Source organism: Neodiprion pinetum, chromosome 4 (assembly GCF_021155775.2).
Source record: "Neodiprion pinetum isolate iyNeoPine1 chromosome 4, iyNeoPine1.2, whole genome shotgun sequence".
Classification (NCBI taxonomy): domain Eukaryota; kingdom Metazoa; phylum Arthropoda; class Insecta; order Hymenoptera; family Diprionidae; genus Neodiprion; species Neodiprion pinetum.
Window position 1 is genome coordinate 16109457 of NC_060235.2, and position 19365 is coordinate 16128821.

A 19365-nucleotide genomic window follows, 5' to 3' on the forward strand; every position below is an offset into this window, starting at 1 on the left:
CTGTTGCTCGCAACCAGCGGCGTAACCCAATACGCCTTACCGTAGGCAGCATACATCACTTCTACCATTACGCCTTACCGAAGGCTATCCGACGCGCGTAACCTGTTGAACACTACGGCACGATAGTTTGTCAGATCGCGTAAGAGAATTATCTGCATTTTCGTCGGGTAGAGAAGTCAGATTGGATCAGGTCATCGGGTCATCCAGGGCCATTCTAAGTATCGTAAAAATAGACCTGTATCATGAGATAGAATTAAAATTCCATTTGATTCGTCAGCAGAAAATCGGTCGTTGAAAGTTAAAAAAAAGTAAAAGCAAAGGAGCCGAAACCCGCAAGAGACGAAGCTGGCGCAGTATTCGGACTGACTGGACTGAGCGCTCTTATGAGCCGGTTGAAGAAAACATTTAAAGGACAGAAATATGCTGGGAGTATTCCTTTCTCTCTTTGACGATATTTGTGGCGGGGATCGAGGCGGAAGAGGAGATGAGGCGAAATTATGCTCCTATATCTATAGCTGTTCTACTTCACTGCTCCGTTGTCTCCCACCATGACGCCGATTGAAAAGAGGAGCAGTACTCCCGGTATATCTCTGTCCTTTATATGTAATTGTCAGTGCATCTTATAGGAGCGCTCACAATCAGTCTATCTTTATAAGTCCTATGGGAATTTCGGAGCGTCCCTTCCACTCGTCGCTGAACTACAGTTACCCTCGCTGCTAGTCGGTGCACCGTTTCCATCACCACTAGGTATCTCCCCTTCCAGCTTGCTTGAATCCGTTTCTATCTACATATCCTATACCTTGTTCGCGGCTTCGTACAACCTACTAAACAAATTTTTCTCCACAAGCTCGAGTGAAAGTCGACAGACAGTGCGGAGAGTAGATACGGTGTGAATATACTAACGAGAGTGACGACAATGGGAAATCACCTCGGCTTTGTTACATCGGGAGCTTTTCTAATTATTTTCGCTGCTGCCCTTATTGCCCTACAGATTGTTAACGGTTTACAAGGTAAGTCACAGCTGGCTGTTCAATTTCCTTGACATTTATTCGGAATCGTCAAACTTTTCAATTTCTTTTTCTGCACTCCTTTCTTTCTTCCATCGCCCCCTTCACATCAGTATGACTCCTATGCACACGTACACTTCACTCGCCGGTAGTGATTTCGATGCCCAGGGACCAACGTCGGAAATTTTTGCCTTTTTATCCTTGATTCCTATGTCGAATTTTGTTATACACATATTTAATTGCTTCTTATTTGGCATCTTTTTATTCAACGTATACGGGTTTGGCTTTGCGAATTTGACGAGTGGCACATTCGAAGATCTCTCATCAAAAGAATAATTCTTGTCGCCCCTTTGATTTCCCTCTATAAGTATGAGGCCGCGGGCATGTTACTTTACACCTATGTTTCACGGTTTCGGTTACTGATGTAATAACAACAGAATGAAAAAAGCCTGCGGTCCACATCCTTTTCAATATTAACACAGGCGTCCTACAGTGGGCCAAAAATAAAACGAAACAATTTAAAATATGAATAAAATCTGAACGCGTTGAATGGTTCTCAATAACGTTTTTTATTCGAAATTAAAAGAATACACCTTTCGTTTCGCGTTTGAAAATCTGAGAAATATTTATTCTTTGCTGAGATACACGCTCTTGAAAAACAGGTTTTGGAGTAGTTGGGAGGATGAAAAAAAGTATCAGCAAAGAATGTTCAACGAAATTACCTTCTTGTATTGTGATTCGAAGTTTGATTTTAGCATTTTAGCGAATCTTAGATTCTATTCACATGGCATGAAACGTTTATTGTAATATTAGAGTTGAAACGCCCGCTTTGCGGTCAAAATTCTATTTTCAGAATATTATTAAGACATGGTGGCCACGATGAAGGAGAACCACGAAATTTGTGGGGGGGGGGGGGGGGGGGTCAGGGAATCATGGAAATGTTAGCGAAATTTCAAACTTGGTTGGGGGAAAAAAAAGACGACTGGAACGAGAATTAGAAAATTCTCATTTTATTATTGATAAAAAAAATTGGCGAAATTTTTTGGCATTGTAAACAGTGCCGCGCAGCGTACATAATATGTACGTATAAAAGATACACATGTGTATACTAGGACGGCACTTACTTATTGAGGGTATTAACGATTTTTTTCCAGGCCGCTCCCTATATCGACTCCAAATAATTTGAAAAGAATGCCCTCATTTTTTCAAATTTTCATCTCAACTATAGACTCTCCCCCCAAGAGCGTGAATTTCCTCATTTAAAACAAATCTGTGCAATTCTTATAAATTATCTGGTACGACAATGTGAATTTTCCATCACATATTAGCATCAATGCCCACCAAAATCTCGCAGTTACTGATTAAAAAAAAAACAAATGATTGCTCTTGCGATAAAATATATGCTGAGGATTTGTCCTAAACATGTATATTTTAAGCGGGGAAATCCACTCTCTTCGTGGGAGGGGTTGGAGTTGAGATAAGAATCTGACAAAAATCAGAGAATTGTTTTTAAATTATTTGGAGCCGACTTGGAGGGTGAATGATAAAAAATTCGTTCATGGCCTAAATAAGGACGTGTTGTCGTGTACTTTTTCTCAATATTGTTAAAGTTCCTCATGAATTTACATTGAAATAAAATGAAAAATTTGGGGTATTTTAATTCGGGATTCGGACTAATGAAGATAACAGAAACTTTAGTTAGCGAAAAGTCGGAGAATTTTTTCGTTGGGAAAAAGTGACCACCGTGCAAGAATGTCCACTATCAAAAAATTCGGCTGTAAATGATTACGAGAACTTTATCAAAATTGATATTGGTAAAATAAACGATCGGAATACTTTAACAAACAGTTAATCAAAATTTAATTAGGAACATCCAACCACCAGGCAGATGAACATTTTCACGTTTTTTCGACACGGCGTTACGGCTAACTTTTTTAATATTTACGAATTATCTATAGCATTAAATTCACAATCGCAGAGGAGAATTATTTACTGATCTTTCGAAGTTGAAGGCACATAGCCTATTCATAGGTCCGTTTTTTTTTTTTTTTGCTCTCCCTGTATAAGTCGATCCAAGTCTGCGGTAAAAACGTAAAATCACGACGATGTAAAGGTATATCGATGTATGGATAATGTCAGGGAAAGTTGACTAGCAAGAGACTCCAATCGAAGGCCGCACCAGAATTACCATCGCGTTAATATTACAACTGCTTGTAAACGAAATCTACGAAAGTTTACTCATCCTGCAGTAGTCACGGAATTTTCGTTCGCGATACAAATAAAAGATACATTTAGAATATATATATATATATAATATACGAGAATACAATAGATCATCGCGCTTGTTGAGCAAATACGGCACTACTACAATATATTGTAATGTCGATTGTCTGAAGATTATGCGATTATTTTTTTTTCTTCCTAGTTCATTGTCGATTTCAATTCGAAAAATATTTATATCCTGTGGCTGTACGCTAGACAATAAAATGCATACACAGCGGGTACACAATACATTTGTGATGTAAGGAAAAATAATCACGAGGTGCGAACAATATGCTACACGTATATCACTCGCTGTCGGTATATACATATACTTTAGTTAGACTTGAAATTTAAGTTGGCGCGTAAGACATGGAAATACTTGAAACATTTTTCTAAGAATTAAACTAGTTTTATAGCAATTATATTATGATGCATTGGTTAATACACCTTTGAACTGTAAACAATTAATAATTGTATTCCAATTGCACGTAAAGCATGTATGTACAATGTACATACAAACATATAATAATGTAGCTGATGATAGTTGTGTAAACGTAGTCAAAACAGAGCCAAATTGTTAATAATTTGTTGAATTAAACTGTGATACTTGGAAAAAAAAAGTATCACAAATGCATTAAAGAATCCAATGTCTTCAACAGCAACGACGAGACCTCAACACGATAAGGTGGTCGTGTGTTATGTTTCCTCATGGGCGATCTACAGACCCGGCAATGGACGATTCGGTTTCGATGAGCTCCAGGCCGAGCACTGTACCCACCTGGTGTACGCCTTCGCCGGACTAAACGCCTCGACATCCTCCATTCGTAGCATCGATCCATGGGCAGACCTCGAGGAAGGCGGTGGTGAGAATTAATCTATGCATGCTATACTTATTCGTTCTTGTTTGAATCGATGAGCGATGTCGGTAATCGATTCGGGCGATGGAAATATAGCGAAAAAACATTTTTGCAGCGAAAGGAGGATACAAGAGAATGACTGAACTCCGGAACAAGCATCCTGGACTGAAAGTGACCATAGCCATCGGAGGCTGGAACGAAGGCAGTGCTAACTACTCCGAACTAGCGGCATCTCCGCAAAGGAGGCAAACTTTTGTCAACAGCGCTGTTGATTTCGTTAGGTGGGATACTCGGTGCTGCGAGAATGATATATTTTGTAATCGCGATGATGTTGAATAGCGTCAGTTTATAATTGAAGATATAAATTTGATAAACTGGTGAATTCGAAAAATTAACGACGTAGCCAGGAATCGAACTTGGTATCTAGAGATGCTTGACCGAAGCCTTACTCCACTAGACCACCCAGCCGCCCTGACTCTGTGTCGTCAATTCCTCTCATCACCAGTTTAGTTCAAATTTGTTTTCTTGTGCTTTGTATGTGTGAATAGAAAGTTTTCGTCTCCTAAGCACCCGATGTAAGAATGTATGTAAGGAATGTTTACATGTTGGGATCTTACGCTTCTGATGGGAAGCTCGTAAGACGGTCAAAGACCGTCTAATAATTGAAATGCGGGTATGCATTATCATTAGTTACGAGACAATTCATTGTTGAAGATATAAATTTGATAAACTGGTGAATTCGAAAAATTAACGATTGTCTCGTAACTAATGATAATGCATATCCGCATTTCAATTATTAGACGGTCTTTGACCGTCTTACGAGCTTCCCATCAGAAGCGTAAGATTCCAACATGTAAACAATCCTTACATACATTCTTACGTCAGTTTATAATGTCTCATAAATGTCGAACGCAATGTCTCAATAACACATTAATATCTCATTAAACGGCACTCATTCTTTTCAATTGCAGGAAGTATAATTTCGACGGACTCGACCTCGATTGGGAATTCCCTGCGCAACGAGGCGGGGCTCCTCATGACAAAGAAAACTTTGTCCTTCTTGCGAAGGTAAGGGATTTATAATTTGCTTTCGATATCGCGTGCACTTATCTGTCATTTCCCGAATCAAAGTGTAGCGTAATTGTGTCCGATTTAGGACCTGAGCACCGCCTTCAGGAGCAGGGGGCTTCTGTTGACGGCGGCACTTGGGGCCGGCATCGCGACTATCAACGCTGCCTATGACGTTGCCCGGCTCTCCGAATACCTCGACTACATCCACGTGATGGCCTACGACTACCACGGGGCGTGGAACATGAAAGTTCTCTCCAACGCGCCCTTGAGACGCGCCGCCGACCAACTGAGCGTCGTGAGTTGAGCATTGTGCAGCTAGTTGATATTAGAATATCAGACAACAGCGTCTGCAAGAAAAGAAAAAAAACCAGGAAACAAGCATTTAGTCAGTAATACTGAATAAAACCTCAAGTACAACGAAAAATGTATGTTTTAGGAAGATTCGATCCAGCACTTACTCAAGCTTGGTGCTCCGCGGAGAAAATTGGTTCTGGGGCTACCGACCTATGGGCGCACCTTCGTTCTTACTAGTCTCCTAAGTGGCGCGAACGATAGTCCGATCGGTGCCGAAGCCATGTCCACAGGGTTCCAAGGACCTTATACTCGAGAGAATGGTTTTATGGGTTACAACGAGGTATGCATATTACACAAGTTCATGTTTTATTTCCGATAAACGAAATTTTATAGAGCTACTTCGGTATTTTTTATTTTTAAATATTCATGGTTTTCATGAAAGTAATCGGACTATTTCCAGATCTGTAGCGAACTGGTGAAGGAAAAGAATGGGTGGCGAACGGGCTGGGACAAGGCCAGTGGAACAGCATGGGCAGTCAAGGGGGACAAAGCGATTACCTTCGACAACCCGAACAGCATGATGATGAAGGTACGTATATTGGAAACTCCGAATCCATGAGCGGAATAAAGTGCGTATGGAGCGTAGAACAGATTGAAGTATAATTGACGAATCGACGTGTTTATGCTTGCAGGCTGATTATGCCGCGGAAATGAAGCTGGCCGGCGTAATGGTGTGGAGCATTGACACTGACGACTTTTTGGGAACCTGCGCAAATATCAACGCTGAAAAATTGGACCCTCTTTTGGGATTGGATTATCCTCTGATGCGTTCGATCAATTTTGCTCTATCTCGAGCCCCGAGTAGCCACGACAGTAATGACAATCTCGTTCCGGACGACGTCGAACCCCCGATACCGGATAGCGGCCTGCAGGCTTCCTTAAGCAGCGTCATTTTAATCATCTCCCTAGTATCGAGTCTGTGCTAAAGACACCTATTTTCTTCCAAGTTGCAGACTTCTTACTGCAAAGCTCATTAGGATTTTTATAACCTGATCTGGTAAAATTTTCTAAGGAAAAAACTTTTTTCTCTGCCCTGTTAGCTTCTCGAAAAGAGAAAAATATACATTATATACAGGGTGTACACTGTACACGTACCTCGCGATATCCCTAAATGATAGAAACAGTTATATATTAAGTTTCTTGCAAGGTAATTGTAATATCAAATTAAAATTCGTAACTTTAATGTAACAGAGCATTTTTGAAAAAAAAATTTAAATCTTTCAATATAATCGGGAAATTGGAACACGGTAATATTTTTTTAAAAATATCGTTTCATTAACGTTACTAAATTCAACGTCGTACTGTAATTGTAAAATAAATATACTGACTTTGTGATTATACGTCTATAGGTCAGCATTTATTATTCTATAGCATACTACTATTATATTCGTTAATAAAATATTCTATGTTACTCAGAAATGGAATGATGTAACATCACATGCTGAATGTGCTGTATTTCCTTAAAGCGTTCTTCTGCTGTCGTGGCAGACCTGCGCACGTTGAAATGCGGCGCATGCGCTGTCGCGAAATCCCGTAGGTAGAATGCTATTTTTCCTTTTTAATTTCATTATTACATTTAAACACACGAACGAACCGTACTACGCAATTTGAAAAGCACTGTTTATATAAATGCAAAGAAAAACTTGCATGCAAAAAAATGAATTTCTGAACTTGACCATCAATATCAAAGTTTGCCATTTTTTGTTACAGCTGACAATGAAGTAGAGAATCATGCGTGAGAAGAAAAGTTTTTGATAATTAGGAACTGATACGACGATGGGTACGCTTTCCTAACTCTTGGATATATGGACTCGATAAGAGTTGCGTCATTCTAGAAACAATGCTGTTTATAATTGCAAAAAACGCGCGACGATAAAAAGTGTCTATATTAAGATGTACATAATAATAATATAATATCTGCAGGTTGTTCGTTTGAAAGTTTTAACGGTGAAATATACCAATTCCGTTGGTAAAAGTGTAACGGTGCTGCGGTGAATATAATCAAATACATTATATATATATATAATACACACTATACAACTGTTTCTAAATAATTTATCTCTAGATTAATCCTTGCGATTTCGCCAGGTGAAACTTATGTAATTTATAACTAGGCTATAGGTACAGCCTTTATCTAAGCTCCGCGGTATAGGCAGGCATCCATATTCCATCTATACAGGTATAACCAAATACAAGAATCGAGTATATGGATATGACGTATTGAGTCTAGAACGCGCATGTGTGTATATTCGTATACCTTATACATATTATATCATTCATTTCACTTTTCGTAGTCAACACTCGACGTTTACTTTAGCCCGTTGATTAAGTTTTGTAATAAACAATCAATTGTCGAATGATACAGAGTCGAACTATTTAGTTTGAATCCAGAGACATGGCAAACTGCAACTATAAGCTGGCGGCTTGTGCCTATCCAATGGCTAACGTAGATGCAGAAGCGACTGGCCGTAGAGTCTCGCAGCGATTGTACTTTATAACTACCAACTAGAATGTCTCGAATCATACACACCCATACACGTCCGTGATAACTATAATATACAAGCTAATTATTCATCAGCGTTTTAAAATCAATCCTGACCTGCAGCTACGCTGCCCCACATCGCGTCGCTTTGTAAATAATCGCGGACACGCTAATCACGTTGATACTTATTTCCTCAATCGAAACATAATTCTGTCATTATCGACCCAGCAACAATTGCCACTGCCGGAAATCATGAATAAACAATAAAAACGAATTGAAAATTCCAAACATTCATTCCGCGATCGAGCGCTTCTGACGCTTCTTCTTGGTATAAATTTCGTTGGACGCGGATAGATATATACGTACAGAAATGTGTAGTGATTCAGTTTGACTGTTAATGACCTTTGACACCGAGAATCTCTCCACATAAATTCATAATGAGGTCGAGAAATCAATCAACATAGGTACGGAAACTATTCCAAAAACCATATAGAAATTAGACTGAGAATCAATTTTCTGTCCTCCTTTTTGCTGTTTTTGGTACATTTTCTGTGCGTTTCTATCCGGCGTCTATCGGAATTTTTACTAGGGCTGCGGAGCAAGCAATCGAAAGATGATGGAAATTTGTGTATAGATCATTTTTTAGGTCGTTATAAACGTATGGTAATTATTTTTAAAAATTCTGAATCGTTCGTCGAACGCGGATACCGAACGCATAGATTCGAATCGATTTTAACAAGGCATGTACACATAATTATTGCACATAGGTATAGGTAGGTGGGTAATTCAAATACGTGAGGAGGTATAAATACCAGAATTGTTTCGTACGACCTAGCCGGCGGCGTTAGCACGAGAAACGCGTCAACTCCATCAAAACCGGCGATTGGCGTACAGAAAACACTAATCTGTAATCTCCGGCCTCGGAATTCCTTTCGGGCGAGTTACATAAAATCGAGCAGCGCCGGTGGCAGGAGTGGGCGCCACAAAAATAAAAATATCAAATTATACTTTTACGTCGGCCTTCGCTCCTTAATTCTCCTGCATACCGGGATCACTGCGTGCTGGCGCGCAGCTCGCGGATCCTTCCATTTTTGTGGGTAGGGGTAAAAACTTAGAATCGCTAATTCATAGACGCGCCAGAATATCGAATTTTCTTAGGTGCGAAAATATTATTCGCAGAATTTAGAAATGTGGAAAGTTCAAGTACAGAAAATTGAAAACATAATAAGTCGAAATACAGAAACACGAAGTATAGAAAGGTCGAAACATGGAACAGCGAAATAGAGAATCTGTATATACGATTCTATATATTATCGAGAGGAATTCCGACGATTCTACAGTTTGGCGTTCTATATTAATATTGACCTTTCTAATCTTTTACTTCTCCGTACTTCGACTTTCCATAATTTTAAATTCCACATATCAAGTTTTCACTTTATTAAAAATTCGATACTGTGGCCCTCCGATTTTTCATCTTTTTAGATATTTACCCCCACCCGATTTTTATCCACCTAACACAGCGACGATTATGTATGTTCAGGGCAGACTACTTATGTTTGCACTTGGCTCGCCTGGCGCCATATATATTTATATGCAATATGGTCCATTTATGAACTCTGCGTGTTATTGGACAGGTATAATGCGCGTCTTGGGGATATGCCTCACACAGAGGCACAAGCGTGTAGTGATTGTGCTCCAGTTTTGAAGTGAATGTTTGTTGTGTGAGAATGTAGGTCAACGAATCTAAGATCTATCCAATTTCTCAAAGGCATTCGTGCAATACGCACACATAACGGTGCAGCTTCGTTACATACAGGCTCTGCCCAACCCCTGTACATACCTATAATGTCGTCGTTATAATTAGGGGGAGGAGGGGTACAGTTTGGACGATATAAAATCATTCCTATTTTTAAGATTTTTTTTTTTTAAAGAAAATGAAAATACTTGGAACAATTTGAGTTTGACAGCTTTATTGTTTATAGTTTCAAGAACATTTTAGACTTTTCCATTGAAATTAACAACAAAATGGCGGCATTACCTTTTCAATCCGGTGGCGCAGATTCCTCGGTCAATTTTCATCCGATCAACTTGAAATTTTTACACTATTTTTAAAACATGTTTATCGATTCGAGTTCGTGGCGAAATTTTTCAATGACAATCCCAAAAATTTTTTATTCATAACTGTATACATTTGAAGTTTTTTTTTGTTAACATTTGGGCTTCAAGCTTGAACCCGAAAATGTGCTTTTAACTCAAAAAAATGTTTTCATCTATTACAAGTTGGACAGTGATGTCAGGAGATGCGCCACCGCAAAAGCACTTGAGTTCGGAGTCGTTCTCTACTTATATGTGCCATGTCGTCATTTTGTTATTAATTTCAATAAAAAAAATTCAAAGATTTTCTTGAAACTATAAATAATACGGCCCTCCAACTTAAATTGTTCTAAGTGTTTTCATTTTCTTTAAAAAAAAACTCTTAAAAATACGTATGACTTTAAACCGTGCAAGCTATAACCCCCCCTCAAGAGAGAAGAAAGGAATTGGTTGGAAATCATTGAAACGGCGCCAGGACGTTTGATTCCCTGCAATCCGTTCTCGGCACACACCGGCGCGGCGTTCAAAGTCATTCTTATACATGTAATACATCAATTACACTTATGACTGCTTCCCGGTTGGTTCTTTATCGGATTCGATTGTTTCCTACGATCGGCCTTCTGCTATCGCTGTTACAGTTCGCTAATTAGACTGCAGATTTTTATTTGGATCTTTGGTTGCTTTTATTATTATTATCATCGTTCTTTCGCGCCCAACTTTCTATTCCATAACTTGCAATTACCTGTCACCGCATGTATCCCGGTAAGAGAGTCACCGTAATGTTATACCGGATCAATTCAACTTCTTTTTCGCATGCAGAAACTCCTGACCTATCCCACTGCAACCAAAGTTCGCTGTGAGTTTGCAAAAGGTTGAGAATCGATCGTGCTATTTCACACCGCATCGATTCGGTATTGGATCCAATTCATCGTATTATTCCCCGACTGCTTAAGACATTTTTCTTTATCTTCCGTTTATCGAAGTTAGAAATGCGGAAGAAGACATAAACATGTCTTTATTTTATTAGAAATCCATCGTAATTACGGGCTTGTACTTATTTTGGATAACAAATAACGATTGTCTGGGATTTTAGTGGAACAAAACAGATCCGGTGAACCAAGCTCTTGTTCAGGCATGGATCAATTGCCTTGAATTATTACACCCCGATGTGCGGCACGACCAGCCGACAATCGGTGGACCCGGACCTGATCTTACCTGCCGACGAATGAAACAAAGCGGCCATTAATCATATGAATTTATATTTGTATGTATGTATATATAATCTCTACACACATTTTGCAGATTGAATAATTTCATTTATCCAGATCGCGGCCTGATACTTTCAACTCCAAATTCCTCGTCCTTAATTAAACGCATAAATTTCACTTTCACAGTAAAGATTGTGCACTACACAATACGATCATCGTGAATGATGCCGCAATTAGTAGCGTCGAGACGAATAGTTGCGGGTGAATTCCCCGTGGATGTATGGATGTATACATTTAAAATCATATCGGGTGGGACCTCTGATCTACCAAAAACCGCTGCGAAATTGCAGGCAGTGAGAGGCGCCTGCTCGACGACGACCTATTTCCAGAATACTTGTTCCAAAACCGGAAGTCATAACAATAAGCCTCGAAGGAACACGAAACGCGACGACAATGTCTGTCACGAAGATTTCGAGTACGGACGAGAGATTGGCGTTTTAAAATCCTCGACTGGCGGCGATCTCTCGCGGCACTCTAATATAATGGCTTAGACTCCGGCGACAACTTGTCACGCTTTTACTAAACGTCGTCACGATTTAAAATCGTATGGACAACCCGCGGCTCATATATTTTAAGCAGGTTGATAGATAGGCGTAACATGCATAAAGCGCGGACGGAAGGATTGATCGTTTAGTCATTCGTGATAACGTCTCTTGATTTTTAAAATTTAGCAACAATAGTCTGCAATCTACTGTACAAAAACACCTTTTCAAAGATCTCAGAACGCGGTTACACAATACGGTAATTTACTTCGTGTGTACGAGCGATCCAATTAATAAGGTACCTAACCGAGTGAATGTTAGCGAAGCTATTTTTAAAATGAAAGAGGAGGACCTGTAAGCAGGTGACCCTCGTACTGTCCGCGGGGCAAGGACTTGCCGGGATCATGAGATTAACAGTACAATCGGAGTAAGCGATATTACACACAGGCATGCGTGTTACGCTCATGTCGACATTGCCACATCAGAGGAGAGGAGATTCACCATCCTCAAGCAAAAACCGAGATCACCCGTCATACTAATCACACGAATTGGTCACGAACGTATTGCCAAATCCGTATCAGAGGCTGCGGTGACATCACGTCGCAGCAGGGAAGTCACTTATATTCCAAACCCGAGGAAAAAGGATGTCCTCCCGAGACATGAATCTCGTTTCGGTCAAAGGTGCACCAATCCCTGAGGTAAGTGTACCGGTTATTGACTCTGTCCCAATTATTCACCTTTTTTCGTTCTGTCTGTTTGATCCTTAGTTCTGAAATTAGAAAAAATAAATTTGTAGCGTCTAACCCTCTAGTAATTGGTTTTAGTCATCGAGAAATCACAATTTTTGCTGTCAATTTATAATTTTGGAAAATAAAAGGGTCTAAACGTGTCAGTCACTGGTAGACTTACCTTGTACAGGACCTTTCCCGGCGTCCTCCGAATCGCCAGTTGAATTCGAAAAACTAAGCTACGTATATTTCGCAAATTATATATACGTATGTTGCTGTAATCTCGAGGATCATTGAAATTCTGAGGAATCAAATAAACGAAGAAACGGTGAGCTTAGGCTTCTATGCGCCTATAAGTATGACGTATCAGTGATTTGATTCATGGCCAACAAAATGTATTCCCAGCTTACTCGCACTACTGGTGTTGGCTGTCCTTTTATGGTCATTATTATAATCGTCGACAAGTACCCGTGAAATAGTGATTTTTATCATACGATTAAAAAGCCTCCTCACGACTCTCCGACAAAATTCTCTTAATCAGTGTCGGTCAAAGGAGGCATTTACTGTTTATACAACAGCTTTGGTTAGGGCCGGATTTAAAGGTGTGGAGGCCCTAGGGCGACACAAAAGTGGGAGACCCCTAATTATTTTTCAAACAAGATACACTATTTTCATGTTTACAGTGTTTCAATACTTTATTGCGAGACAAATACAATACTGTGAACGAACATATGTAAATATCGTAAAATACAATAAACGAACCAAATTAAATTACATCGTTGGGTGAAAGGAATTTGGTGACCTTTTTTCGAACGAAAAATCACTAATCGTTTCATGAAATAAAAAAAAAAAAAAACTTCACCGTCACAAAGCTTCCTCCATGAGGAAGCAACAATAATGCCTCACGAAAGAGGGAGAACTTTCTTCTTGTCAGAAGAGTGATTATTTCACATTTTGCACACCATTTGTAAGCAAATTTCACCTAAAAATTTGAATTGCGGAGGCCCCTCTCTTGTAGAGGTCCCGAAGTTTCAGCCCCTGTTGCCCTCCCCTAAATTCGGCCCTGGATTTGGTCGATGCACTTTAAAGAGCAACGACTAAAAGTTGAAATAAAAGGAGAACCTGCTTCCCTCGCGTAAGCGAAGTAGCCGTGTGCATGCCCCGCGAAAAGGGGATTCTGGCAACTTTCGATGATCTCAATAATCGATACGCATATACGTACGTTTTAAAATCGCAGACTGCTGCTGCTGAAGCCACGGTCCAGTTTGTGACCGTATTTTTATTCGTCGTTTTTTTTCTCTTCACTTTCTTCGGTCTCTTTCGATAGTTTGGCAACCGCATTCTTTCGCTTCGGCATGGCGCCCGCCGTTTGATTTATTTTATTTTTACAATTATTTGCCGTATGTCTTATATACCTAACAATTATAATCGTGCGTGGGTGATAGTGGGATTGATATTTGAGGATTTTTCATTATCATTGTGCCGTACATCTACTTATAATCACGTGCCTTTACACGATTTGTACAAGAACAAACAAACAAAAAAAAAATAAAAAATATGTAGCTGAATAAACACACGCCGAATGAATAAATACTTTTTGAAATATCGTATTTTGTTTTTCATTTAACTGTAGATAGGTTCTATGTATAGTTAAGAATAGCATAAATTTTCAAATAGCATCTTCGACGGTTTGTAAAATTAATTTCTATAATTGACCAAACGAGGTCAAGTTTTTTTTTTGCTACCAATAACATTGCCAAATATCCCACATCACGAACCGGAACAATACGGAGTTTATTACTTCGACAATAGTATTTTAACCCAACAATCTTGAGGCAAAAAATTCACCTTTCAATTTCACATACAACAACATGACGTAAACTCGGATATATTTTTTTTCTTCTTATATACGATCGCGGCGTGCCTTCATTCTTTACACAGGCATGCTGAAGCGTTGCTGCGATGAGATCATTTGAGAATTTAGAATAAATAAGCGAAGAAGCATGCGAAAATAAAAAAACATAAAATCACAATTTCGCAAGAGAGTTAAATGAATTTGTTCCGCGGGAGAAAAGATAGATCTCAAGTTAATTCGATTTTAAACGCTGCATGTACTGCAGGCATGTACTGGCAGCATATATGTGCAACGTATAGATGTCCTCGCATCTGCGGAGAACTGTCGCCGATTTCGTCAAAATGGACAAAAAGTTTGGCCCCCGAATTCGGTGGTCCTACTGTCGGTGTTCCTGTGTAACACCCAACGAGCCGACTCTCAACGAGAGATTTTAAAAAAACATTCACTCGTTTGTAGTGGGCAGTTAAGGTTGTCCTTATGAGTATCCGGAGCCCATCATTTCGGAGCCAGTTCGCCTCCGCCGACTGAATCGAAAGGACCACCATTTTTTTTTTTTTGCTCGGTCCAAATTTTTCGGCCCCAGCAAGTTTCGCTCGTTCAATTTTGCAGTATTCGATATCCGATCACCCGTCGAATGTTAGCGATCGACAACCGCATCCACCGAAAATAAGAAGCGAGAGTTTACTCCACAATTTTATAAATAACACAACGTCATTATTTCATCTTAGTGAAGTGATCGCTTAGTTTGTATACAAGACACCTCATTCTGCTACCCTAAATTTATTTTCTACTTTTTTTTTCTCATCAAAACTTTGCCAAAATGACGCAGACAATTTTCATTCTCTTCGCTGGTAAGTGCAACTGCAATTTTTTTCATCACTTTTTTTCCATCACCTGTATCATCGATAATTCCTAAGTGTATACAAGCACATATATAGATTGTTTAGATCATTTATCTTCTTGTACGTTACGCTAATACAATGTGAAATAATGTCTGGCTGGAAATTTTCGTGCAGGTTGAGCGATGAATTACTGGTTGGTATTAGAAATAATTTGATCGTTTATTCGGTGTGTATCTTGTCACCTCGTTGTATAATCGGGCGCCGACCGACCGAGGCTCGTTTATTCAGCCTCCGGGCACTAATTTGATTAATATGTGTATGCGAAATAGCCCCTCAACGTGAAACCGAGCCAATTGTTGCACTCGCGTGCCGCACGCTTCAATGGCCCAGGTGCACGAATTGCACGCGCAATTGTCCATTGAAACGATCGCTACGTAATGTTCTTCCCGTAAAATTTTTCAACCTTTCACTTCAAGCGTGCGTTCGATTTTCTTAAATATTCAAATTTCGAACGCGCACGGCGGATTCGGAAATCGCCGCGATTAGCACATATAATGAAAACATCTGACCGAATGACTTTGTTAGGAAACATATGGAAAGATTGTTCGAATACTTGAGACGATAACGCGTTGTATTTATTTCTAATGTTAAACACGCCATCGACGAGGAATAGCCTGGCGTCAATAAATGTGTATTTCAATGCCAGTTGTTGAACTCTTGAAAGTAATTAAAATATTCGACGGCGAGTGATGAAAAAGGAATCTAACAAATTGGGCGGGGAGCGTGTGCAGATCGTTTGCCGCGAACTGTACACAGCTTGTCCGTGAACGAGGCGAAAGTCCTTCAAAGAGGATAGATTTATGGGAATTGAACGCAAATGCAAAGTATACGTATTAATTAATTGCTGGCTATATTGAGTATAACAGAGTTGCTTTGCTAAGTTAGGAATATTAATTACCCAGCTTCAGATCTTCCCACTTTGGTCTAGTATGTGGATATAAACATCTGTTTTACAATCAGCGGTCTTTCCAACAGCCAAGGTTAATTGACCAAGGCTCTATCGGGCTTAGACACTTTCGTAAAGCTATTCCTTGAGTCCAGCATGTATTGAAGAGAAAAATTGAAGGCTTTGCGATCTATTCGATATTAGACGTGTGTACATAGATGACGCGCTAATATATAACGCGCCCTACCATGCTTACGTGGTGTGTTTACACATTTTCGGTATCAGGGTTCGTACACTTTTTAGAATCTGAAATTCCCTGATTTGTCCAGGTATTCCACCGTGAAAATAGAATTTTTCCAGTAACCTTTCATGAAATATACCACTGATTAGTGATAATTTTTTTACACATTAATACTAATAACTACCAACATTCAATATTACCTAGTAACTGTCTAACTGTCTGACTATCAATTTACAAACAACAGCCCGCGATTTTTCGTAAGAAAAAAACGAAAGAAGGTTTTGTATTAAGTAATATACATAAAATGTATGAAGTGGTGCGGTGAAAGAAAAGTTGAAGTGCAATTTTTTCTTAGATCTATATTACTTTGTATAAGAAAGAGTTTATTTCTTCAACAGACTCAAAATTTCAGTTTTATTTTCGAAATTCCTTTACTTTTCCCTGCTGTAAGGAATTCCCTGATTTATCCCTGTTTTTTAGGTTTTCCCAGTGAGTACGAACCCCGGGTATACAGTTTTCGCACGAACACGATAATTCCAAATTTTCACACCATTCTCCCACCGCGCACCGGGTTATTTCCGTGAGGCGCCCCATGGGGATCCCTAATTATAGGCAAATCAGGGTACATATCCACTCTGAGCAGCTCCGAGTTTCAATGCTAACAAAAGAGCATCGGAGCTGCCCAGGGTGGATATGTACCCTGATTTGCCTGTAACTAGGAGGCTCTAAGAGGCACATCGCGGACATAACCCGATATAATTAGACTGCGAGTTTGGAAAAGTTGCAACACGAGGTGGGCAAAATGGATCCCAGCGGGCGTAATGGGCTCTACTATACAATGAAATGGGATTTCAAAAAGTGCCGATAACGCTTGAAATGTATTTTTAGGCCAAAGACAAGAAAACTGCGTTGTCGAAATTGGTCTAATGTTATTCCCTCATTAATGGGCCCATTTTGCCAGTCTTTCCCCAGTCTTGCACCTGCTCGAATAATTCCAACGAACGTCTCGACGGTTCCTTACAGCTTCCCTCGTCGCTGTGGTGACCTGCGGTCATTTCTACAACGCCGACGGGACGCCGTACGACGCTTATCACAACCTGCATCTGATTCACGATCCACCGCTCTACCCGACTTATCGCGAGGTCCCCAACACCGGATTCACGTGCTCCGGCCTGGGGGACCAATTGTGGGCGGACACCGCGGCTCAGTGTCAGGTCAGTAAGTCCTCGCTGGTGGATTTTCCGGATACAAGAGGGCGGCGAATCGCGAAGCGTATATCCTCGCTGATTAGATTTTGCTGCGCGACATGCGGGCACGTTTTTGACGCGTGCGCTCGGCTGCACGTATGTTGTACATACATACATTACGTCACATCCCGCACGTGTCCTAGCGGTCAAGTTATTAAACTGTCAGAGGCAAACTTGTAATGGGATCCGACTGACGTCGCCGCTGTCCGATCAGATCATGAAGGAAAGCTTGTCTCGGCACGCGTGAATTACAAATGCGCGGGATGCGCTTATTAACATGATTCAATCGCCACCTAATTCTTACACTGTATACTCTATGACATAGGTATATAAGACGAGATTCCGACGTTTCGGAGTGGTGAAATTTCTCGTATTTCAGGCCTATCATCTCTGCCAGGGCGAGCAACTCGTATCGAGCCATCTCTGCGTCAACGGGACTCTGTTCAATCAGCAATTTCAAGTCTGCGACCAGTTCTACAACGTCCGGTGTGGCAGCCCCTATGAAGACCTGTAGGAAAGTGGAAATGAGCGCGTAGATAATTCCAGAGAGGTTCGTAACGGTGGCTGGAGTCTACCTACTCTGACGACGACGACGGCACCCTCCCTCGTCACCTGCGTGAATTTTACTACAAAACAATATTAAAAGATCACCCGCCACACACTTATACATATTGTGTCCTATCGCACGCGACGTTAATTATACCTATAATATGCTACACCCATTATTCCTCCGTCAATTACGAATTATATCTATATATATATATATATATACCTATGTATACATACCCATGCATAAGTATATCGTGTATTATAATGTAAAGCTTTTCCATTGGCACGAATATTCTACGATTATATTCTTCTGTGTATCGTATACCATACGGAGATGAAATAGTCAGCCTAATAATATTATAAATGTTTTACTATACTTATTGTGATTTTAATGAATTATATATTTAATATTTATTTAAGAATAAAATATATTCCAGTTGTTCCTCCTAACGTACATTTTTTGCAGATTGTATCTACTTATATCAATCATTTATATATATTCGTTACCCGGAAATTATGCGGAACATATTACAGGTAGGGTGACTGCATTCTCGTAAGGTGATGGAATTTTTATTTGCCCTTGAATCAGCTATATGTTGGCTAGGTATTTTGCCTGTGCTCTTATACAATGAATAAATCAGGGTAGAGTTTGGTTCTGCATATATCGGAACAATCGAGCCGAGTGCAGATTTTAAATCCGGAAATCCTACCGTTTGTCGCATGGATATGAAAAGCGTATATTGGTCGCAGTCACGTGGTTAAGTAGAACACGTTTGATATTAATTCTAGCGATTATCTTTGCGAAGCAAGGATTAACAGGGCACGTCTCGACGCTTGACATGTTGATAAAGGCAAAGCGACGCGGCGACGCCGCGCCTCGAGGACCAAAGACCACGCTGCAAGGTCCTTGCTCCAGGCCAACAGGGGAGATGCAATGGACTTGATGAAAAGAAATCGTGCCGCACACGTCGCAGGGCGTGTCTTTCGATGACTCGGTATATAAGCAGTGCAGGGTGCGAAATTACCGCATCCTGCAGCCACGCGTAATAGTCCGTTGCGCCGTCGACCACGCTCTCATAA

At 40.1% G+C, this 19365-nt stretch overlaps 2 protein-coding genes across 3 annotated transcripts; both read left to right on the forward strand.

Annotated features, from left to right (window-relative positions):
• Positions 1–615: 615 nt before the first annotated feature.
• LOC124216708 (probable chitinase 2) lies at positions 616–6970 on the forward strand. Of its 2 annotated transcripts, XM_046621567.2 has the most exons (9): positions 616–747; positions 848–1010; positions 3929–4132; positions 4242–4407; positions 5098–5194; positions 5283–5492; positions 5634–5831; positions 5952–6080; positions 6184–6970. In XM_046621567.2, the coding sequence occupies exons 2-9, from the start codon at positions 917–919 to the stop codon at positions 6475–6477; spliced, it is 1392 nt and encodes a 463-aa protein (XP_046477523.1). In that variant the 5' UTR covers positions 616–747; positions 848–916; the 3' UTR covers positions 6478–6970. The 2 variants fall into 2 exon arrangements, with proteins under 2 accessions (XP_046477523.1, XP_046477524.1); XM_046621568.2 differs by lacking the exon at positions 616–747 and having other exon boundaries at positions 785–1010.
• Positions 6971–14950: 7980 nt separating this feature from the next.
• On the forward strand, positions 14951–18739 carry LOC124216518 (U-scoloptoxin(01)-Er1a-like). Its single transcript, XM_046621097.1, has 3 exons — positions 14951–15311; positions 17513–17703; positions 18116–18739. The coding sequence occupies exons 1-3, from the start codon at positions 15281–15283 to the stop codon at positions 18248–18250; spliced, it is 357 nt and encodes a 118-aa protein (XP_046477053.1). The 5' UTR covers positions 14951–15280; the 3' UTR covers positions 18251–18739.
• Positions 18740–19365: the final 626 nt, after the last annotated feature.